Source organism: Culicoides brevitarsis, chromosome 1 (genome assembly GCF_036172545.1).
Source record: "Culicoides brevitarsis isolate CSIRO-B50_1 chromosome 1, AGI_CSIRO_Cbre_v1, whole genome shotgun sequence".
NCBI lineage: Eukaryota > Metazoa > Arthropoda > Insecta > Diptera > Ceratopogonidae > Culicoides > Culicoides brevitarsis.
In genome coordinates this window covers 4893167-4917930 of record NC_087085.1, presented here as the reverse complement: position 1 = coordinate 4917930, position 24764 = coordinate 4893167, and the positions used below count along the sequence as shown (strand labels likewise).

Genomic DNA, 24764 nt, shown 5'->3' with positions numbered 1-24764 from the left:
CAAAAAGGTTTATAGCAATTTCGAGAATTTAAAGAATAAAAGTTTTGAAAATTTTAATTTTTTATAGCAAATTTCAAGAATTTTTAAAATTAAAAGCAAATTACGAAAATTTTAAAAGTTTCTTATCAAAAATTTTATTTTAAGAAACTAAAGAATTTTTACAGAAAATTAAAAAAAAAAAATAAATTTTATAGCAAATTTTTGAAATTTTTATAGGATATTTAGAAATTTGAATAGTTCTCATAGAATGTTTCGAAAATATGAAGAATTTTTAAACAAATTTTAATTTTTTAAAATTTTTTTATAGCGAATTTCAAGAATTTAAAAATTTTATAGCAAAATTTGAAAAAAAAATACATAACAAATTTTCAGAAGTCAAAATTTTTTAAAAAAATTTTCTGAAAATTTTTTATAACAAAATTCGAATAGCTTCGATATAAAAATTTTAAGAAACATAAGAATTCTTACAGCAAATCTCAAAATAATTAAAGTTTTTATAGCAAAATTACAAAAGTTAGATTTTTTTTTTTCATTTTTGAAAAATAATTTATTTTCATTCAATAAAAAATCACTTGAGCCGCTTTGTTACTTCAACGATTTCCGCCACAGAAGCTTCCAACGATTCAATTTTCTCCCTGAGACTTTCGTAATTTTCCGCTTTTGCGACTTTAATGCATCCCATTGCAGCAAGTCTTGCCGACGAAAGTTGCGAAAGAACACTCATCTTTTTCGCCTCACTCGTATTCGCTTCATCTTTCGTCGCCAACAAACTCGCGTCGCACAATTTCAAACAAAGATCGAGAATTTTCTCACAACTTTTCTCATCTTTGACCCAATTCGTCGAGGTTTGCGTGTAACTTCGATGCGCTTTTTGTAATTTTTCGGCTTTTTGCAGTGCGTCATCCGTAATTCGCGACGACAATTCATGAACGATGCCTAAAGTTGGATTTTGAGCAGATTGTTGCCCGAGAAGCGTCAAACATTTTTTCTTTAATCGACCTGCGGTACTTCCTGTGGCATCGGGAATGTCTTGTTCGATCGCTCCAACGATAATTTCCAAAATTTCTTTGTCGTGATATTTTTCTTTGAGTTCGACGAGACGATTGTATGCGTTAATGGCGTCTTCAAAACTGCCAACATCGACACTTACGAGCAAGAAATTCTCCCAAACTTTCCAATTATTGAAGTTACACTTCAGGGATTCTTGTAAAATTTTATGGGCGCGCGTTTTGTCGCCCATTTTGATGTAAGCTTTCGCCAAATTGTTCCAAGACTCAAAACCATGAGGCTCTAAATAAGTATATCTCCGATAAGCATTCGCTGCTATTTCCCATTTTTCGAGTTGAAGTGCCGCGTATCCGAGTCGTAACCATTGAACTTCCTGCAAACTGTTGATTTCAAGAGTTTTTTGCAAATACGGCAGAGCATTCTCGTATTCCTTCTTGCGATAATAGAAATTGCCCCAATGACGTTGTGCTCTTCCGCTTTTTTGCTGCGAAAAATTCCACGCAGTTTCGTAACAACTCACATCATCCGTGGCATCGCCGAGCAAACAATAAAGCTTCACAGTCGGTTTTTTGTCAATTTCTTGTTTGATGACTTCGGCAGCTTTGTGACGCAATTCCAGCATCGTGTAACACAAAATGACGTCTTCCCAATTTTGGATCCGCAGATAAAGATCGAGGGCGGTTTTGATCATTCCCAAGCTGACCATGAGTTCGCCCAATTCAGCTTCGATTTCCCATCGCGGGAGCATGTGAGCGGAGAAGCAATATGACAGGCGATACGCGATGGGAGTCTCCGTGGCGTTAATTAGGTTTAAAACTTCTTCGCATTGACGCAAGGAACGTTCAACGGTTCGTCTGTGATCCGATTCGAGTCGAATGTTTGACATCAGAGTGTTGATTCGGGTCATCCAAGGTCCATGCGATTGGTAAAGAAGCGTCGTGAGGTAAGGTTGGATCTCTTCTTTGCATAAATTGTCTTTTGGTTGACACAAGTAGAGATATTTCCTGAAAGAAATGACATGAAAATTAATAGATTTTAACATTTTTTGAAATTTTTTTTATATTTTTTTGAATTTGAAATAATTATTTATTTAATAGTAAAATTTTTAAAAAAATTATAAAAAAAATTTAAAAAAATTAAAAAAGACAATTTTTTAAAAAATTATTTTAAAAAATTTGAAGAATTTTGAACATTTTCTTAAATAATTTTAAAAATAAAAAAATACATCCTAAATAATTTTTAAAAATTTAAAGACTTTCTTAAATAATTTTTAAAAATTTGAAGACTCTCTTATAAATTTTTAAAAATTCAAAGATTTTCTTAAAAAATTAAAAAAAAAAATAAATTATAAAATAAAAAATTATAAATTAAAAAATTAAAAAAATAAATAAATTATTTTTTTTAAATTTTTGAAAATTCAAAGATTTTTTTAGATGATTTTTTAAAATTTGAATTATTTTTTTAAATTTTCGAAAATTCAAAGATTTTCTTAAAAAGTTTTAAAAAAAAATTTTCTTAATAATTTTAAAAAAATTCGAAGACTTTCTTAAATATTTTAAAAATTTTTTGAGAAATCGAAAAAATTTTTGAAAATTAAAAAAAAATTGAAAATTTTATCAAAAATTCTTTACTTACATTTGAGTAAAAAGCACATTTTGCACAACACTCTCCAAAATTTGTGTCTGATTCGCATCTTCAGCTTCAAATTTGATCTTTTCCAACCGCAAGTCATCATCTAGCGTCAACAATTTAGGGAGATGTTCATTCGGATGTGTCATTTCCGCTTTATTTAGTTCGTTTTCATTGCCTTTCTCGACTTTCAACACCAATTGAGGCAATGCTTTCTGCTGAAATTTTGTTCGAACACCCAATTCGCCTTTCACTTCAAACTCTAAGTTGCTTGATGCCTTCAAATCTTTCAAAAATTTCTCCGCTTCATACACTCTCTTGTACATCAAGTACCCTTGAACGATTTCCGCTTGCACCAAAAGTCTATCTTTAAGGCTAAATTTCTCCAAATTCGATAAAATTTGCGTTGAAATGCTTTTAAACTCCTCATATAAACTGATGCAAGAGTCGTCGATGACTTTTTGATGCAAAATTGTCGTTCGAAGCATCCAAACAAGGCACGTAATGTCTTCAGAATTCGCTTCTAATAATTTTTTCCAAATATTTTTCGCGAGAAATAAAAGTTCAACATGCTTCGCATTCACATTTAACTCTTCGCCATCAACATTGAGTGCACTGAAGACCTCATTCGTGCTCAATCCTTCGAAAGAAAAGCCCAAATTGAGATCAGGTCCCGTAAAATTCGCCTGCGTGAATGCCAAAACGCACGAAATTCCAATTAATTTTGCTTCTGAAGGAGGTAAATTCTTAAAATTTGACAAATCCGCATCAACTTTTGTCAGTAAATCCTGTTTGTGTGTCAAAACATTTAAAAAATCTCCTTTTGCAAGTTCCAAAAACGAAGATTCTAGAAAAAAAATATTTGTAACAAACAATTTTGAAGAAAAAATTAAAATAATTACCAAAATTTTCAACATTTATCGTCTCATCTGGGTTCAATAACAGCATTTCCGTGCTCTCCGTCATTTTTTTAGGCTTAAAATCAAGGAAAAAATTAAAAATTTAATCGCCGCGACTCGAAAACGTTCGTTCCGCGTGTTTTTATTATTGTTTTTTGACGTCTGTTTGACGTTTACTTTCGTGTCTCGAACCAAAACATTGGTGTGAACGTCGTTCCTGTTGAAAAAAATTAAAAATTATTCAAAAAGTTCGTGAAAAATTTGATTTTAAAAGCTAAATTTGGTAAAAAAATATTTTTAAGTGAGTTTCCTTCCCGAAATTCATCCTTCCAACACGAAATCCAGGTAAGAGAAGTGAGAAAAAAGCAAAATTCAGTTTTTGAATGACATCATCCGTAGAAATTTTAATTATTTTTGTCCATAAATACCTCGAATCGTCTTCACATCGGATGTGATGTACGAAAAAATTGAAAAATTCAAGCTAAATCTTGATTTTTGATGAAATTTGGCGATGATTCATGTTGATTTCGATGCAAAACGGGCAAATTCTTCGCTGTAAATGATGTAAAGTGAAAATTTTCTCACAAAAAAACTGACCTTGAATGCTAAAAATCGAATTGCGTTCTGTTTTGTGTACGATGTGAAGTAATGTTGTTGTTAAATATTGTAAGGTCAACGAATTCGACGCATGATGGAACAATTTGAATCATGTCGCGTCGCCAGATTGTCGTGATCGTTGCGCATTCTCATTAAAAATCACATCGTGAACATCTGAAATTAAATAATAAAAATTAATTTTTTTACAGGAATCTCCTTCATTAGAACGAATACTCACACAACAACAAGAACAAGGCGTGTTGCATTTTTTACTCCATGGATCAATTACGAGTAAGTTCACATGACAAACTGACCTACTTTGAAATAAAAATTTTTTTTTTCGTCTCAGGGGTTTTTAGGCGGAGCTGGCGACGCCCTCATCAATCAAGCCAAGGAAGCGTTGAAGCAAAAGGCAGCAGAATTCATCCAAGATGCCATTCAGGATACCTTCATTGCGAAACATGTTGACACGAAGCGCATTCTTCCCAGCATCCAGAATCTCAATGTGGTAAGTTTTCATTCGTCCTTGAGCTTTTTTACTCTATTTTTGGCGGAAATGAGAAAATAGTAGAGATTAGAGCAATGCAGAAAAAAATATTATTATTTGCATCGTTTTGTTATGACTTGCAATGAATATAGCAAGTTCGTATAGCAAATGTAGTCATTATTAGTAAACATACAGCACCGGCAAACACGCCAATGTCATGAATAATTGATATTTTTTGCGTATGTTGTAGTAGGACAGAGTGTTCCATATGGTTTATATATTATTATTTGAAATTTTTTAATTTAATAATTTTAAAAAAAATTTTTTTATTGAATTTCCCTAAATTTTTATCACTTTTTGAAATTTTTTTCCGTTTTAAATTTTCTTATTTTTACATTTTTTGTTGATTTATTTTTCTTATATTTTGAAAAAATTAAAAAAAAATTATTAAAATTAAAATTCAATTTTTTTTTTTATTTTTACCCTATTTTTAATTTTTTTAACGCATTTCATAAATACTTACCACATTTCATAAAATTTTATCATATTTTATTTTTTTATCAAATTTTATGAATTTTTCGATATTTTTTAGAGTTTTTTTTATCGTATTTCTTAAATTATTTCAGCTTTTTATAAAATTCTTCCATATTTAATTATTATTTCTTACCGCTTTTTTATTCTTACCAGATTTCGTATTTTTTTTAACTTCTTTTAATTTTTGCCATGTTTTTACATCTTTAAATTTTTTTTCTGTTTTACGAACTAAATTTAAAAAAAAAATAAATTTAAAAAAAATAAATTAAAAAAAGAAAAATTAAAAAAAAAAAATAAATAAAATAAAAATCTTAAAATTTTACTTTAAAAATTCTCAAGTAAAAAATTTTTGAATTTTTACAAAATTGAAAAAAATTATAATATTTAAATTATTTTAAAATTAAACAAAAAAATAATTAAAAATTAAATTTAAAAAAAATAAAAGATTTTGAAAATAATTTATGAATTTTTAACATTTTTGAAATACAAAAAAAAAATTAAAATTTTAAAAAAATATTTTAAATGAACACGAAATAATTTTTTTTGTAAAAATTGATATTTTATTTAAAAAAAATTAAATAAAAAAAATTAAAAAAAAACTAAAATTGAAAAATTACGATGACGGTAAAAAATGCAAGAAATAATTCTAAAAATGATAAAAATAAAAAAAAAATCAAAAAAGAACACTCTGTACAAAATTTCGTTACCATACAATGTTCATTAGAATCCGTGGGTTGAGAAACTCATGATCTATCAATGTTCTAACTAAAATCTTGTAAGAATCTCTCGGGCAACCATTAATAAATAATCATGAGTTCAATGTATTAGATCATTTTTGTTAACAAGTGACGCAAGATCATCCTAACATTGAAATTCTACGTTAAACAGAAAATTTACATTCAATTCACGGCGCCGTTCCAATTGATTTTTCCTTCAAAATTACCTTTTAAAGGTCAATTTTATTTATTTTTTTAAAGAAAGTTCAACAAAAAATTCTATTATTTTAAATTTTATGCAGAATAGAAATGAAAAAACAACGAAAAACATTTTTTTTTTTCAAATAATTTTTTTTTATTAACCGGTTCTCAAACCTTACACATGTTAGCTATATAAATGTGTGAATGTTTGACTATTGTCGTAAAATTCTTGATTTGTATCTTTTTCTCTATAAAAATAACAACAGTTGTGTAATGTGTCTTGTTGTCGGTTTCGACTTGCGACGTAGTTCATGAAGATGTTTGATCATTAGAAACAAATTATTGCAATGAATGAATCTGTTTTTGTTCAAAATACTTTGCAAATTGGCGCTAATGTGTGTTTATATAGTTGCAAATTGCACTACAATAGTCATAATATTTTTGAATAATGAGAGACGAAATGGGAATAATTGAAATTTATTGCAACTGTGAATTTTGTTGACATTTTGTTTAGTACGGGGGTGAAGAAATTTTGTATTGTGAAAATTTTTGTTTCGCAAACGAATTATTTTTTTCGAGATATGATGAAAAAAAAAAATAAATAAATAAAATTAAAATAAAAAAAAAATAATTAAAAAATAATTAAAAAAAAAAATAAAAAATTTTGAGACTTATTTATGAATTTTTAACATTTTTGTAAATGCAAAAAAAAATAAATAAAATTTAAAAACAAAAATTAAAATTTAATTTACTTTTAAAATAATTTTGAATTAATTTAAAAATTAAAATTATTTTTTAATTTTGTAAAAATTTTAAGATTTTTATTTAATTATAATTTTAAAATTAAAAAAAATTATTTTTAAATTAAATTAAATTTTAATTTTTTTAAATTTAAATTTTTGGTTTTTAAATTTTATTTTTTTGCATTTAAAAATTTTTTTATTTTTTTTTTAATAATTTTTTTTAATTAATTATTTATTTTTTTTTTAATTAATTTTTTATTATTTTTTTTAATTATTTTTTCATTTTATTTTATTTATTTATTTTTTAATTAAATTAATTAATTTAAAATTTTTAATTTTATGAATAATCAATATTTTACTCTCTCTTTTTTTCTTGTAAAAAATTCAGCATAAATAAAACAACCTTCATAATTTACTTACCTTTTAAAGAATTCAACCTTCGCACTGATATTTTTGGACAATTCTCCTTTTTTTCGACTTCTTTACTAAATATGAGCAGAAACGACGTTCCATCAAGAAGAATTGGACAAAACTAAAATTAAATGTAAAAAAATGTGAAATTAGAGAAATTAGAAAATTTTTTACCTCTAATTAGTCGTTGTTCATAAAATATGTCCTTTTAATTAGCATCACACCTCTGAGCGATTTTTATCTTGTGAGCTATAAACTGAAACAATACTTAACACTCCCTCATCAGCTTAACTCATCATTTTATCAGCTTGTTCAAATTATTTGAGCGAAATGTGGCAATAAACAACAAAAAATATTAAATTAATGAATTTTTGCGTTTCACATTTTTGTTTCTGAACAAATGGAAATGTATCTCAAAATTTAATTAATTTTAATTTTTTTATTACTTCGTTTCAATGTTTCATTTTTTTTACAACCGGAAATGAGTTTCCTTCCTTCAGAGATATGAAAAAACTTGAACTTTTCATTTCTGAACAATTTTTTAAAGGCAAAGGAGTGAAAAATGGAGTCAAAAGTGAGATACGATACTTCAAAGCCTTCTGCTCCGATCCAAATTCAAATTCAAAACAATAATCGCGCGAGTGACTATTATTCAGAAATTAACGACAATGCCCTGAGGAGTAATCCGCAATGTCCTGGGTGTGGTCAGGATTATTCTATCGAGTACAATGAGGTTTTTTCGACTAGACAACATTTGATCGCCCTTTTGTTGTGCTTTTCATGGTTCGTGATGACACTTTTTTTTTATTATTTAGCGCGAATTTTCATTCAGACCATTTTACAGTCCTTTGTGTTTTTGGATACCATATGTCATGAAAAATTGTAATTTTAACGAGGGCAAGTGTCGTACGTGCGGTTATACGATAAAAGATGAGACAAAGTATGTGAAAAAATTTAAAATAAAAATTAAATTTTATTATTTATTTTTGAAAAAAGTTAAATTTAAAAAATTAATTAAATTAAATTTTATTTTAATTTAAATTTATTTTTTTTTTAAAGAATTTAAATTATTTTCATTTTCATTCAAGTAATTAATTATTTTTTCTTTAATTTAAAATTATTAAAATAATAAATTAATTAAAATAATTTTAATAACATTTATTAAAATTATTTAATTTAACTTAAAAAAATAAAATTTAATTTTTCAAAAATATTTTTTTAAATTAAATAAATTAAATAATTAAATAAAAAATTTAAATTTAAAAGTTAAATTAAATAATTTAATTTTTTTTTATTTTTTATATTAATTTTTTTTTTATGAACAATATTTATTAAAAATTTTTAATTATTTTTTAAAATTATTAATTATTTTTTAAATAAATTTTTCAATAATTTAACTTTTTTAAAAAAAATAAAATAAAATATTTTTTAATTACTTTTTTTTAATTTAATTAAAAATTAAAATTTTACAGCAACAAATGTCTTATCGCAGTAGTTATCATTTGGACAATTGCTGTACTAGTTTTCGGAATTATCTGCACCTTAGTAATAATTGACTATAATACAAGATATTTGTGAAAAAATGATAAAAATGCTATTGGCACGAGATTCGAACCAACTGTCGACATGAGATTGACGACCCATATTTTTTCTTCCACGTTGATGAACTGCTCACAATACCGCTGAGCTGTTACACTTTCCATTATATTATTAACTGACATGATATTTTGTCTCTCTGGTTAGATTTTACGACGGCGTAGAACTTTTTTTATTTTACTGTCTGAGTAATTCTTGTTGATAGTTTGTATTTACTGTAGATTCGCATAAAAATGAGGCAAAATGAAAAAAAAAATAGAAAATTTGTGTAAATTCACTTTTCACTATTACAGTTTACATTTTGCACTCGCGTGAAATGGTTGACGTGCCTCTAATTGTTCTTTAATCTTATCTCAGTGATTGTCTAAAATAATAAAAATTAAAAGTGAAATTATTTTCGAAAGATAAAAATTAATAAAAAATAAAGGTTAATAAAAAAAAATTAAAAAAAAAGACAAAAAAATAATAAATTATAAAAAATTATTTAAAATTGAAAAAATAAATAGAAAAATTATTTCTTGAATAATATAAATTTTTAAAAATTAAAAAAAAAAATTTAATTAATAAAATGTTTTTTTAAAAATTTAAATAAAAAAATAAAAATTCAAAAATAAAAATGAGAATTAATTTTTGAATAAAATAATTTTTTCAAAAAAATTCAATTAAAAAAATATTTTATAAAAATTAAAAAATAATAATTCACAAAAAAAAAATTGAAAAAATAATTTTTTGAATGAAATAAATTTAAATAAAATTTTTTAAAAATTAAAAATAAATTTATTAAAGTGACTTTTGTAATTTAAATGTGAAAAATTAAAATAAAAACATAAAATGCCGACAGTAAATCGTTTCAAACCAATAATTACATTACCTGACAAAATCTACAAGGTGTGTTTTGTGAATATTTTCGGAAACTTGTGAATATTATTTTTTGTGTGTGGGCTTCTATTTTACTCTTTTTTTGTTAAAAATAACAAAAAATACATGTCACTGCAAAAAATCATTAAATTGTAAGTCAAAAATTCTGCATTGCTCATCTTTTTATTATTTTCTTATTTTTTGTCGCTCCATAAAAAAAAGTAATTTTATTGTTAAAATAATTATTTTTGTATTTTTTTCGTTCACGATCGATTAAAAACTAACAAAATTTATCAAAATTGCACAAAAAAAAAAATAAACAAAATTAATATCACAGCTAAATAGTAGCCGTAGTTATGGTTCGGTAAGATGAAACACACTTCTTTGGGTTAAAATTTTTTGTTTTTGAATTTTATTCGAGTTTTGCTTTGAATGTGCTTGCATTTATTTGCTTAATTTTTTATTTACCGCATTTCGAAAAAGGAAAATTTGGATTTAAATGTTTTAGTTGTTCTGTCTTGGAAAGGAAAATTGTGTCGTTTTTTACAAATTATGGGATTTTTTTTTTATTTGAAATGCGGTAAAATTAAAAAAAATCATTTAAAAAAAAATTTTAAAAAAATATTTAAAAAAAATTAAAAAAAATATTTAAATTTTTTTTTTAAATTTAAAAAAATAAAATACAAAAAAAAATTATTAAATTTTTGAAAAAAAATTAAAACTTGATTAATAAAATAAAATTAAAAATTAAATTAAATTAATTTTTTTTTTAAATAAATTAATTATTATTTTTTTTTTTTTTTTTTGATAAAAAATTATAAAAAAAATATTAAAGAATATTGAAAAAAATTATTTGCATGCTATTTATATGAAACATATTTTTACTCATTTTTTTTGTAAAAAAAAATTTTAAATCGCTTATCAGAATTTATCAATTTAAAATTATTTGAAATGCTTTCGCTTGAAAAATTTTAAAAATTTCATTTCTTGAAGTGTGAAAAAATATCTTGCTTGTTTTCGTTTTAATGCTTTTAGATTAGTCACAGTACATAGAAAGCACTTTAAAACCTAAAAACCTTTTAAAATTTCATCAACTAATCTTTCTTTTCTCCCCTTAGCTTGGCGAACGTGGCAGCGGAACTCGTTCTCGTGCCGAAATCCAAGATTTCTATGCGATTCGCGATCAATGTTTAGCGCAAGGAACATTATTTGAAGATCCTGAATTCCGTGCTGATGACGCTTCTCTCACGTATTCGCGTCGTCCTGATCGTCGCATCGAATGGAAGCGCCCGATGGAAATTGCCGACGATCCACAATTTTTCGTCGAAGGTTATTCGCGTTTCGATGTGCAACAAGGCGAGCTGGGCGATTGTTGGTTGTTGGCAGCTGCTGCAACTCTCACGCAAGATCCGAAATTGTTCTTCCGTGTTGTGCCCGAAGACAATAGTTTCGAGGAAAATTACGCCGGAATCTTCCATTTCCGCTTTTGGCAGTACGGAAAATGGGTCGATGTCGTAATTGACGATCGTCTTCCAACGTATCGCGGGGAATTGGTTTATATGCGGTCCACGGAGCAAAATGAATTTTGGAGTGCGTTGCTTGAAAAGGCGTATGCAAAGTGAGTCAAATTGTTAAAACTATTTTTTTTTAATTTTTTTTTTTTTTGAAAAAATCGTAAATTTTATTTTTAAAGAAAAATTTTTTCAAAAATTTTCATAAATTCAAATTTTTAAAAAATATTTTAATTTTTATTTTTTTTTTAAAATATTTTTTTTAAATTAATTTTTATTAATTTTTTTTTCTTAAATTTTTTTTTATATTTTTTTTTAAAATATTTTTTTTTTATTTTAAAAATTAATTTATAAAATTTTTCATATTAATTTTTTTTTTCTGTAAAATTAAAATTTTTTTTGATTTCAAAAATTTGATGAAAATTTTTATTAAAGTTATATTTTTTATATAATATTTTTTTTAAATTTAATTTTTATTATTTTTTTTTTCAAACTAGTTTTTATAGTTTTTAAAAAAATAATTTTATTTTATAATTTAAAAATTAATTCGTAAAAATTTTTCTTATTTAATTTTTTTTTTTTTTTTGTAAAAATTAAAAATTTAATTAAAATATTTTTTTTTAAATTTTATTTAATTAAATATTTTAATTCGGATTTTTAAATTTTCATATTTCAAATTGAAAAAAAATTGAAATTTTATTTTTTGAATAATATTTTTTAATTAATTTTTATTTTATTTTTTAATAGTTAAAAAAAAAATATTTTTTTATATTTTAAAAATTAATTATTATTTTTTTTTAAATTCAAATTTTAATAATTTTTTTTTTAAATATTTTCAGATTGCATGGATCATACGAAGCCTTAAAAGGCGGCACTACATGCGAAGCTCTCGAAGATTTCACGGGCGGCGTTGCTGAATTCTACGAACTCAAAGAAGCGCCTCACAATCTCTTCAACATTCTCGTAACGGGCTTCGAGCGTAATTCCATGATGGGTTGCAGTATCGAACCTGATCCAAATGTCCTCGAAGCCGAAACTCCCGAAGGCCTAATTCGCGGGCATGCATATTCCATCACAAAAGTGCAGTTTGTTGACATTCAAACCCCAAACACAACGGGAAAAATCCCCTTGTTGCGTCTCCGAAACCCTTGGGGAAATGAAGCTGAATGGAATGGCGCATGGAGCGATCAATCTCCCGAATGGCGGTACATTTCGGATGACGTCAAAGAGGAAATCGGGCTCAATTTCGACGTTGACGGAGAATTTTGGATGTCGTACAAGGATTTTTTGCGATATTTTGATCGTGTTGAGATTTGTAACTTGAGTCCCGATTCATTGAGTGACGAGCAAATTAGTCACGGCAAGAAAAAATGGGAAATGTCGACGTTTGAAGGTGAATGGGTTTCAGGCGTATCTGCTGGCGGATGCAGAAATTATCTCGGTAACTTGAAATTTTTTATAAAAAAAAATTTTTTTAAAGAAATTTTTAATTTTTAGGCACTTTTTATCACAATCCGCAATACGTAATGACCTTGAACGACCCCGATGAGGAAGATGACGACGGAAAATGCACCGTAATTGTCGCTTTAATGCAAAAGAATCGTCGTTCTCGTAAAAATATGGGATCCGACTGCTTGACAATTGGTTTCGCTATTTATCGCGTAACTGATCGCGATTTGGCACAAAAACCGCTTGGCTTGAACTTTTTCAAGTACAATGCTTCCGTTGCACGTTCCCCAGCATTTATCAACTTGCGTGAGGTATTTTCCTCTAATTTCCATAAAAAAATCAAATTTTTCATGATGTTTTTAAATTTTAGGTCAGTTGTCGTTTCAAACTTGATCCCGGGCATTATCTCATCGTTCCATCGACCTTCGAGCCGAACGAAGAAGGCGAGTTTCTCATTCGTGTGTTCTCCGAATGCGCCAACAACATGGAGGAAAATGACGAAGCTGTTGGTTATGGCGACGATCATAAAGTAAATTACGAATTTCCTACTGAAGCAGCCCAATCTCGCCCGCCAACTTATGGATGGGCCTTCAATTAAATCCCAAATTTTCTCTTTTTCGTCGCTTGTGCACCTCAAATGTGTCTTAAATGAACAGAAATTATATTTTATTATTATAAAAATTAGATTTTTAAAGATATTGTACTGTAGAGAGTAGATTTCAGCACTACTTTCGACTCTTTAAGTATTATCATTTAGGGAACAACTCGTACTTATTTAATTAATTTACAGAGAGTTTTATGAAAATTTTCATCATACATTTTAAATTTTATTTTTTTTTCAATTTAAATTTTAATTAATTTTATTTTGAATAAAAAATTCATTCAAAAATTTTATTTTTTCTAAAAAATAATTTTAAAATTAAATTTTTATAAAAAATAATTTTAAAATTAAAATTTTTCTTAAAAAATAATTTTATAATTAATTTTTTTAAATTAAAAAAAAAATTTAAATAAAATATAGAAAAAAAATTAATTAATTTAAAAATTTTTTTTATTTAATTTTTTTTGATAAAAAAATAATTTTAAAATTAAAATTTAAAAAAAAATTAAAATTAATTTTTTTCTTAAAATTAATATAAAAAAAATTATTTTATTTTAAAATTAAAAAAAAAATTTTAAAATTTTAATTTTTTTTTTCGAATTATTTTTTTTATTTGAATTTCATGAAAATTTTATTTTATTTTCAAAGATCAATTAATTGAATTATTAAAAAAATATTTTTCTTATTATTTTATTATTTTTTAAATTTAAATATTGGTATGATAAAAATTTTCTAAAACTCTCTGTACCTGTTGATCATATTAAAAATATTTAACTAACCGTTAAACAAATCTCTTTCAAAGCACAGAAAGAAAAAAAAATAAAAATTTGTGAGATGTGTAAACATGTTTCTCGCTCCCCAAACGACAACTGTTTACGCATCTAATTCACAAATTATTACCTTTTAGAGTTATTTTTAGTCTCTTAGCTAACAATTTTTGATCTAACAACCTTTGGATCGTTGGAAAATTTTATGAAAATATTTGTGAATTAAAGATTTGTTTGAATTATTGTACAAATCGGGGATCTTTTATTTACCTATAAGCATCCCGTTCGTCGCTAATTTTCTTCTTCTACATCTGCAAAAGACACATTTCGAATCAAACATTTCAAAATTAAACACAAACTTTCTTCTTTTTCTGTCTTTTTGCATGTTTCCCTTTGTAATTTTGTAAGAAAAAAATAATTTTCTGTGTTTTTGTGAAAGTTTTTTGTTGTGCTGACTGTCTATTCTTTCATTTCATTTTTCTCTGACTTCAACGTGTCACGTGTGCCTAAATTTGCGTTGCACCATCAGCTTTATCCAGACTTGCCGGCAATTCCAAAGCCCGATCAAGAGCTCGAAAATCTCTTCCTCAAAGCAGCTGGTTCGAGACAGGAAATTGGATGGATGGAGCTCAAGCAAATTCTCGACTATAGCATGAGGGGCGGTAAGTTTTGTTTTGTTTTTGTGTTCTGGATTTCTCTATTTTTTGTCTACTAACGCTTTTGACTGCATTTACTCACATTTTTGTTGGGTTTTTATTCGTTGATGAAATTCCCCTTTGAAAAAAAAATTTTTTTTTGGTCAAAAAATTCTTTATGTAAAAAAAAATTTCTACTCAGATTTCCCAAAAGCTCAGCACGTGAATGGCGTTTATGCGGAACAGGCGAGAAATGTCACGCAAAATGAGTCTGTAGGCGCTGGAGGGCAACAAGATCCCATGCAAGATATTGTTGGGTTGTTGTGTGGACTTGTTCAAACTTTCTGTGCGAATCAAGCGAATGAACCGACAGGAAGACAAGAGGAACAATCCCCGTTAAATACGAGAGATAATATTAATCAACAAGTTATTGGTGAGATTTATTTTTGTTGTGAATTGCTTGCATGCTTGCTTTTTGTGAAAATTTTCTTATTTTAAAATTTAAAAAAAAATTAATTAAAAAATAAAAATTTAATTAATTAGTTTTTCATGGAAAAATAATTTTAAAAAAAATTATTTAAAAATAAAATTTTATAAAAAAAAATATTTTAATTTAAAAAAATAAAAATTCAATTAATTATTTAATTTTTCATTTTAAAATAATTTTTAAAAATGAAAAAAATTAAAATTAAAAAAAAGTAATTTAATTTAGAAAAATATAGTTTTTTTCTAAATTTATTTTTTAATTATTTTTTTTAATTAAATTTTTTATTTTAATTAATTAAATTTTATTTTTAATTTTTTTTTTTCAAAAATTTCCCTCAATTAAAAATTACGATTTTTTTTGTCTAATTTCAGTCTCTCAACCCGATGTCGGTTTCTCAAAAGATTGTTGCCGGTCCATGGTTGCCATGATGGATGCCGACATGAGTGGCAAACTTGGGCTCATTGAATTCAAACAACTTTGGACCGACGTACAAAAATGGAAGGAAATCTTCAAAATGTATGACACAACTGGTTCAGGCAAACTCGAAGCATTTTCACTCCGCACAGCTCTCAACTCGGCAGGATACCAACTTAACAATCACATTGTCAACGCTTTGGGACATCGTTACGGTTCACGAATTGACGGATCGATATCTTTCGATGACTTTATCATGTGTGCAGTTAAATTAAAGACAATGATGGGTAATTTTTTTTTATTTTCACAAAACAAAAAATTATTAAATAAATTTTTTTTTGTAGATATTTTCAAAGATCGCGACACAGATCAAACAGGATCAGCAACATTCACATTGGATGAATGGATTACTCGAACGGTCTATTCGTAAATTTGTTACCGTCCTTTTGTTGCAAAAAGAAGCGTTTTAAATTTATGTTGTGCCTTATACATAAAAAAGCTGCCATGCGAATCAGCACAATTGAATCTCTTCTCAAGACAAAATAAATATACATACATGTACCTCTTTATTGCACAATTTATACTCATGATAAACATCACAACTATATTTTAAAACGCTTAACGTTGTTAATTATATAAATTATTTTTCTATGTGTTGTGACAAAATGTATTAAAATGAATCGAATCTATTATACATGGAAATGATTTAAATAAAAATTTATCGAACAAATTATTTTTTTTTTTGTTTTTTTAAAGGAAAAAAATCAAGTTTAAAATTTTGTTCAGAAGCTTTTGCGAAAATTTTGTCGTTAATAGGATAAACCGCATATGTGGAAAAAAAGTAATAAATCTGCCACATTTTATCTTCTATTTTATCTATTTCAACGTATTTTTTATAAATCGCATTTATGCGAATTTTCAAATCATTTTTCTATTTTTTTTAATTCAAATTCTTTTTTCATCTATTGGACTTTTGTGTTTTATAGATTTAACAAAATATTCGTTTAAAACCGTCAAAATAACTAAAGTTATTGTCTTAAAAATCATTTTTAAATTTCAAAATTAAAATTTAAATTAAAATGATAACCCTGAATTAAATTGTTCGAAACGTCGGCAGAATTAAAATCATTTTTCTTAAAATTTAAAGTTCTTCATTGCTGCTCGATAAGTTTATGATATCCTATAAAAATGAAATTTAGCCTTTAAATTGTTTTCTTTGTTGAATTTTCGAAAACAGGTTGAGAGATCCGAGGCTTCTTAACGGCTTGAGAATATAAGACTGTCAATGGTTGAACATATCTTGAGAAATTCTTTTTGTGGATATGTTTGATGTGATTCTTCTGTGTTTTCTTCATCTTTATCAATCAACTTATTTGCGATTTTTAACTTTCACATGTTGAAATCCAAACTCATCCTTTTTCTTGATTATGAGAATTTTGGTAATATTTAGTGTATCTGTGCTTCCATACAATCGAATCCATTGAAATCGGTTCATTTGCCACGCCAGCTCTCTTTGGGTCGTCCTCGTCTCGATATTCTTAGAATGTTTTATTGTATTTTCCTATTAGTTGAGCAAAAAAAATCTGGAAATTAAGAAAATAATTTTTAGTATTGCTTAAAAATTTTTTAAATTAATCACAAAAATATAAAAAAAAATTCAAAATAAAAAAAAAACAAAATTTAAAGAATTTATTGAAATGATTTCCATTTTTTCTTATCCTTTTTACCATTTTTACAAGACAAATTTAATAAAATTCACAAAATTTTAATAACTCACCGCCAATTTCCTTATCATTTGAACTTTTTATAACGGTAAACACGATAAATTTGCAACGGGACTTTGACATCAGCGCTTTTACGGATAGAAATTGAACTAATTTCTCATTTCGTTACTCCTCTTCGTATTTTTCCAATTTTCTTCAATTTTAAACAGATAAATGTTCAAAAATTAATTTTATTTTATTTTAAAATAATTTTTCTTCATTTCAGCTTCAATTTCAACTTTCAATCTTCCATAAAACCATCCAAAATTTAAAAAATCCAATTGAGGCAAATCCCCCGACGAAATCCATTTGTGACAGATGAGACGTCAACGGGCAATCCATTGTCCCAAGTTACAAACCTCAGCTCGAAAATGGCCGATCAATCGTCGCAGTGAACGATGAAAAACGCAGGAAAAACGGAAAATCAGTGTGGAAAAGCAGTGAAAATCTTCGCAAAAACCGCATTAAAGGTTATTGAGCTGGATTAAAATAACCGTTTGTGTAAAAGTGCTCGCGCAACTTGCCAAATTTGGCGAAATAAGCTAACGCAGCAGCACCAAACCAAAAGGTAATAAGAGAAAGCTTGTGAGAAAAAAAAAATTTTGCAAGAAAATCCATCGAAAATACCCGTGCAAGTGCCAAAAGTGCGTAAAATAACGCGAAAAAAGGTGTCGTTGGAGCGTGCGAAGCAACGGAAACGGAGAAAAATCGAATTTTTCTTATAAAATTCCCCGAAAGTGGGCAGGTGCGTTGTTCACTACACAATCGACGACGACGACGATGACTCTTTTGATGTGCCTTCTTCGTGCATTTTTTCTCTCGTCGCTCGTTCTATCAAAATATTATTTTTTTTTTCGAAAATTGTCGGGATTTCCGCGAAAAAAGTGAATTTTTAAGGGAAAAAAATGCTTTTGAGTGAAAATAAATTCTGCAAAGTGTGTAAGTGTGTGTGTTATACAATTTTTTCGACCGTCATCTCTCGACGAAAGGCAAATATTTATGTTGCAAATGTTATGCTTTGTTCAAGGCTCTGTGGCAAACACACATAAGTATATTAATAAAAGTGCAGCAGCAATATTATTAAAAAAAATGTTCCCTTTTATAATATTCGAGTGTTGTATGTTTACCTCTATTCTCTGCGTTTCCAATTCATTATACATCCATATACAATTTTTTTTTCGTATGATATTGAAACAACAGCAACAACACAGAGACAGAAGCAAAGCAGCAAGGCAAAAGAGTAAAATACACTCGCAACACAGAACAAGACAATACACACACTCACTCACACACACACGACAAGAGCAGCAGCAGCAACAGCAGCTCAATAAGCAGAACTTAAATTACAAATATGAACTGTGGCGTACTTACTACCCGAAAGAATAATAATAAAAAAAAGTGATCTAAACAATTTTTATTACAACATTTTGCTCTATGCTAGATACATTCGCTTAAATCAACGCGTACACACTTTGTCCTATATTTTACCGTTTTGCGTAGAGTTCATTGATATTTCAACAACAATCATCATAATAACAATATATAAAAATATATGTAGACTTCGTTTTTGGTTAGTGTGTATTAATTTTATGATGCGGCTTCTCTCAACTTTTTTCATTTCATTTTTTTTCTCGTGTCTGCCTAGGTCTGCTTTTTTTCTGCAAGAAAAGAGTGAGAGGAGAGCGCAAAAGTATTTTCATCTTACAAAAGAAAAATATCAGGAAATTCAAAAAAAAATATGAGAGCACTTCCAAAGGTCATTACTTAAAAAATTTTCAAATTTGTAAATTTTTTTAAATCTTTAAAAAATTATGAATTTTCAACCAAATTTAATTATTTAAAAATATTTTAATAATTTTTGGAATTATTTTACTATTTTACAAATTTTTAAATAATTTTGAAAATTAAAAATATTTATTTTAAGAAAATATTTTTTTTCCTCCAATCGTATAAAAATTGAATTTTTGAAGACTAATTTAAAATTAATAATTAAATTTTATTTTTAAATAAAGATTTTATTTCAAATTTTTATTATAAATTATTTTTAAAATTTTCTTTTGATAATTTCATAAATTTTTATTTGTTTTAAATTTTTTATTTAATTTTTTTGGATAATTTTATTTTAAATTCCAACATTTCAGTTAAAATTTCATTCAAAAAAATTATGAAAAAATAATAATATTTTAATAATTTTTGGAATGTTTTTGATTTCCCTTGCATTGAATTTGATTAAAATGCTCTTGACGCAAAATTATAATTTTCATTAAAATTTTGTTCATTTTTTTGTTCAAAAATTCTATTTAAAAAAAATATGATTTTTTAACTAAAATAATTAATTATTGTTGAATTAATTCAAAAATCTCAAATTATTTTTTTTTATTTTTATTTAGTAAATTTTTTATTAATTAATTAATATATTTATTATTTATAATAATTTATTAAAATTAAATTATTTGATTTAATAAAACCAAAATTGAAAAAAATAATTTGTTTAAAATTTTATTTAAAAAAACCTGAAGTTACTTTAGTTAATTTTTTCAATTTTTTATAAATTGTCATTTTAAATTTATTAAAAAAAAATATTTTTATAAACTCTATAAATTTTTATTTATTTTTATGAATTATAAAAAAATATTTTTTATTTTATTTATTTATTTTTTTATCTTATTTTTTTTATTTATTTAAATTTTTAATATTTAATTAAAAAATTATGTTAATTAAAAATTTATGATTTTTAAATAATAAATTATTTTTATTTTATTAAAAAAAAATAAATTTTTTCCTCGTTAAATTTTTTCAATGCAAATTACAAAAAAAAATAAACTTGTAAAAAACAGAACATCAGGAAATTAAAAAAAACGAACCTTATCTAAAGAAGTAGAAAACTTTGCTCTGTACTGCACCAATGACGCAGTCTGAACAAGTGTCATAATTTTTAAATAGATAATCTCCGGCTTTGCATTGCAATTCAATTATTTTCCGTCAATTCATCTTTTTTTTTTCTACACACAAAAATCTTATTGCTTGCTAAACTCAGCTAAGCTAACCACAAAAATGAACGAACGAGAGACCGAACGAAATATTTGCACAAGTGCATGCATGTTATTTTTATATTTGTATTTCTCGCATCGACTCGGATTTCTCTCCGTACAAAAAAAAAAAAAAAATAAAATAAAATAGAATAAAAAATAAACCAGAATTGAGAAGTTTTGTAAAACGTGACTGATAATCATGTTGACAAATTATTTTTGGTGAACTTTTAAATCATCGTCGTTCGTCGTCGTCGTCGCTCGAAAGAATTGAGAAGTAGACAAAAAAAGCAGACATTTTTTGATGACTCATTGAACTTGTTTTACTTTTTATGGATTTTTAGTTGTTATTCTAACAAACCATATAAAAATATTGTAATCGCCGCGCCATGCAACGAAACGACGTAGTCTGCAATGAATACGAAAAGAGACATGATGTGATGATGATACCACACTACTTAACTGACCACCGCCTTAATATTACGATCATAATAATAATAATTGTGCATAGAATAATTAAATAAAGAGAGAGGGGCGATGTTTGTCTGACAATGAAAATGTGTGACGAGAGTGCATTTTTGCCCATTTATTAAAAAAAATCGAAAAAAAATTATTTTTTTAAATTTTTTATTTTTTTATTTTTTTTTTTATTTTTAAATTTTTTTTTAAAAGTCTTAAAAAAATTATTTTATTAAAAATATATTTAAAAATTTTTAAAATAAAAATAATTTTTTTAAATAAAATTTTTCTAAAAAAAATTAATAAAAAGTGAATTTTTAAGCTAAATTAAATTAAAATTATTTTTAAAAAATAATTAATTTAATTTTTAAATTAAATTTTAATTATAAATAAATAAAAAAAATTGTTTAAGATTTCATAAATTTTAATTTTTTAAAATTTTATTTAAAATTTTAAAAAAAAAATTTTAAAAAAATATTTTAAATAAATTATTTTTAAATTATTTTTAAAAAATTTTTATTATGTCAATCCTTAAATTTAAAATTTCCCTTAAAATTTTAAAACTTAAAATTTATAAATTTTAATATCCCTCGAGTAACCCAAAAAAATATACAAAAAATTAAATTTCATAAAAATTTTAAACCTTGAGTGAATTTTTAATTAAAAATTTGTATAAAAATTCGATAAAAACGAAATATTTCTTTAAAAAAAAATTATTTTTGATTAACTTTGACACAAAAAATCTTTCAACTTCTTGTACAAAACTTCATAAAATCGATTTTTGTGTCACCCTTAACATCATATCAAAACGTCCCACAACTCAACGAACTCTTAGTCATGCCAAGAACAAGCAACGAATGATGCAAACCGACAAAAAGCGTAATTTTTCCTGTTAAATGGACAATGTGCTAAAATAAAATGCACGACAGACGGTATAAATTCTATCCCTGGGAATGCCATCTATATATAAATATTGTGTAACATGCCGTTGTACGCAGCATGTTTGTTCAAGGTCGTGTGTAGGAGGAATCGGGATAAAAGTTGTCTATTAACTTCCTGTGTCGTCGTTCTTTCGTTATCAATTTTTGCATCTGCTCTTTTTTATCAAAAAAAAAAAAAAATTTTTTTTTAAATTTTCAACTAATTTTTATTTTTTTTTCTTTCAGTTTTATTCAGAGATTCACGAATCAGATAAAAGTTAAAAAAAAATCCGGAGAAAAAGTAAAGTGTGTTAATAAACGTTAAATGTTAAATGTTGAAAAGGAAAAAAAATATTTAAAATAAAAAAAAGAGAAAGAGAATGAAGCAAACACCGCAAAAAGTAATATAAATTAAATCAGATTGTTCTCAATTAAAGATAAAAAATAAAACTTTTGCACAAACAACGGTAACCGAAACAGCAAAACAATAGACGACAAGAATCAGTTCAAGACGTTTTTCATTCGTTCGAAGTATTTGTGGTTCAATCGTTCAAAAAGTACTTAAAATATTCAAAAAAAAAAAGCGTCGAGAGATAAAGTCTTATTATTAAATACATAAAAATAGTTTAAAAAGTTCATGTTAAAAAAAATAATTTAAAAACTTCAAGAAAATAAAATAAAGTGTGTTAAAAAATGTCAGCCACAATGAGATCGACACTCCAAACAGTTCCCGAATCGCTGCCCGTCACAGATTCGCATACGACAACCGCCACAACGCAGAGCATCACACAGTCCGAAAGTAAAAGTCAGTCGCATGCAACGGCAGCACCCGCAAAAACACGTTCATCATCATCCAAGGTAAGTGCCTTTTTCGTAGCAATTTTCTGAGATGCCAAAAAATTCCATAAAAAAAAAATTTCACTTCATTTCGTTTGTTTGTCTTGCGTCGTCTTCGTCTTTCGTCTTGATGATTCATACAAAGTTCGCCGTTCTGTCTGTAGTTGTGCTGCTGCTCAGTTCACGTTACAAATATAAATTACCTTTCATAAATAATCATCATCATCAGCTTCGGAATGGAGGTGAATTAGCGTAGCGATGAAATAAAATAAAAAAAATGAAATTAAAAAAAAATTGTGTAAAAGCGAATGAACGGCAAAAGATGTAATGAGGATGGAAAAAATTATAAAATATTTTTGCAACATCCATTAACTATCAAGTAGTTGTTGTTGTTATTATTTACTATTACAATGTTAGCGACATGTATAGAGAGATAGTTATCAGAAGAGTCAGGGACGTAGTTTCCGTTTCGAATGGTTTTCAATGAAAAATTTTTTTTAAAGATTTCTATAAATTAAAAAAAAATATTTAAATATAATTTTTTAATTTAAATATTTTTTTTAGTTTATAAAATTCAATTTATTATTTTTTTTTATTTCTGAATTAAGTTTTTCATTAAAAAATTAGAAAAAAAATTATTAAAAAAATTTTAAATTTAATTTTAAAGTTAATTGAATTTTTTTAATTCATAAAATTTAACAAAATGTCGCAAATTTATTAATTTTTTTTTTATTTCTGAATTAATTTTTTATTAAAAAGTTAAAAAAAAAAATATTAAAAAAAAATTAAATTTAATTTCTAAATTAAAATATTTTTTTTAATTCATAAAATTTTCACAAGATGTCACAAATTTCTTATTTTTTTTTATTGCTGACTTAAATTTTTATTAAAAAATTAAAAAAAAAAATTATTAAAAAAATTTTTAATTTAATTTCTTAATTGAAATATTTTTTTAATTCATAAAATTTAACAAATTTCACAAAATTATTATTTTTTTATTTTTGAATTAAATTTTAGTTGATAATAAAAAAAAATTTAAATTGCCAAAAATTTATATTTTATCAAAAATTTTGACAGCTGTCAATATGATAACTTTCATAATTTTCACTAAAAATTTTTTCTTAGTAAAAAAGAGCCTGAAAATAATCGATTTTAATTGTAAATTAACAATAAATTTAATAAATAATTTTTTAAATTAATTAAATAAATTATTAAAATTAAATGAATTTTATAAAATTTGACCCGAAAATTTGAAATTTTATCTAAAATATTTTTTTTAACAAAAATTTGTGATATCTGTTATTTTTTATCCATCAAAATGAATTTTTAAGTCAAAAATCTTGATTTAAATTAATTTCGATATATTTTAAGTTTTTGTATAAAAAATATTAAAAAATTGAAAAATAACAAAAAATTATAAAAATAATAAAAAAATATTAAATTAAAATTAATCTCGATTAATCATTAAATTAGGTCAAAAATTCAAAATTTGCAAAAAATTTCTCTAAAAAAATATTTAAAATTTTTAAATGAATTTTCTTAAGAAAAAAATTAAAAGATAATTTTTTCATCATGACTCGTTCAGAAAAAAAATTATGCTCCGTCACTGTTTCAACGAAAGATAGTTATCACGGTGAAAAACAAAATTGTTGAACTCTCCATCATCATCGTCGTCTCTATTTGTCTCATTATGAGCGTGTCGTGTCGAGTTTCTTAATTGTTCCAATTACGAACATTAGCTCAGCATTTTCGGATCTAATTGTTCATAAGTTCATTTCTCCCTTCCTCTTCCTCAAAATAAACAAACATTTGTCACCTCGTAAGGATACAAAGTTTTTGCTTGAAGGGCTTCTTGTTTCTGTTCCTGCGCATGGAAACGAAAAAAAAATTTTTTTTTATTACAAAATGATACACGTTCCATTGTGAATAATTGAAAAGACAATTGTTTTTCGTTGTTTTCTGTTTATTTTTCCGAAGAAGAACAGAATTGAAAGCGATGCTCTGTCGCTCCTTATCACACACACTTTTTTTTTGTTGTTGCGTCAACATAAATATTTTTTTTACGAGCATTTTTAGACATCATAAAATATTTTTGTCTCTCGATGTAAATCCAGTCTTCGCTCGTAGGTCATCAACTTCGCGCTGTTCGTCTGTCATTTGACAGAACATGACAGTGATGGTCTCTGATTGCATTTTAATTTCCATTTGCCGTA

General features: G+C 25.5%; 3 protein-coding genes across 5 annotated transcripts in view; 2 read left to right on the top strand and 1 right to left on the bottom strand.

Annotated features, from left to right (window-relative positions):
* Positions 1-504: 504 nt before the first annotated feature.
* LOC134827562 (tetratricopeptide repeat protein 27) lies at positions 505-3689 on the bottom strand. The gene is made up of 3 exons (XM_063840270.1): positions 3540-3689; positions 2644-3484; positions 505-2012 (listed from the first exon to the last, which is right to left on the bottom strand). The coding sequence occupies exons 1-3, from the start codon at positions 3601-3603 to the stop codon at positions 569-571; spliced, it is 2349 nt and encodes a 782-aa protein (XP_063696340.1). The 5' UTR covers positions 3604-3689; the 3' UTR covers positions 505-568.
* Positions 3690-3726: 37 nt separating this feature from the next.
* LOC134827561 (calpain-A) lies at positions 3727-16264 on the top strand. 2 transcript variants are annotated; one of them, XM_063840268.1, is made up of 12 exons: positions 3727-3881; positions 4343-4424; positions 4483-4641; positions 10017-10043; positions 10798-11297; positions 12030-12631; positions 12688-12950; positions 13010-13168; positions 14537-14669; positions 14845-15075; positions 15501-15830; positions 15888-16264. In XM_063840268.1, the coding sequence occupies exons 2-12, from the start codon at positions 4410-4412 to the stop codon at positions 15971-15973; spliced, it is 2505 nt and encodes an 834-aa protein (XP_063696338.1). In that variant the 5' UTR covers positions 3727-3881; positions 4343-4409; the 3' UTR covers positions 15974-16264. The 2 variants fall into 2 exon arrangements, with proteins under 2 accessions (XP_063696338.1, XP_063696339.1); XM_063840269.1 differs by lacking the exon at positions 10017-10043.
* A 1410-nt stretch (positions 16265-17674) lies between these two features.
* Positions 17675-24764, top strand: part of LOC134835896 (serine/threonine-protein kinase MARK2) — a 50731-nt gene continuing 43641 nt past the window's right edge. For both annotated transcript variants that reach the window (XM_063851015.1, XM_063851006.1), the window contains exons 1-2: positions 17675-17874; positions 21961-22572. In XM_063851015.1, the coding sequence (XP_063707085.1) occupies positions 22408-22572 (165 nt within the window). In that variant the 5' untranslated portion in view covers positions 17675-17874; positions 21961-22407. The remainder of the gene's footprint in view (positions 17875-21960; positions 22573-24764) is intronic.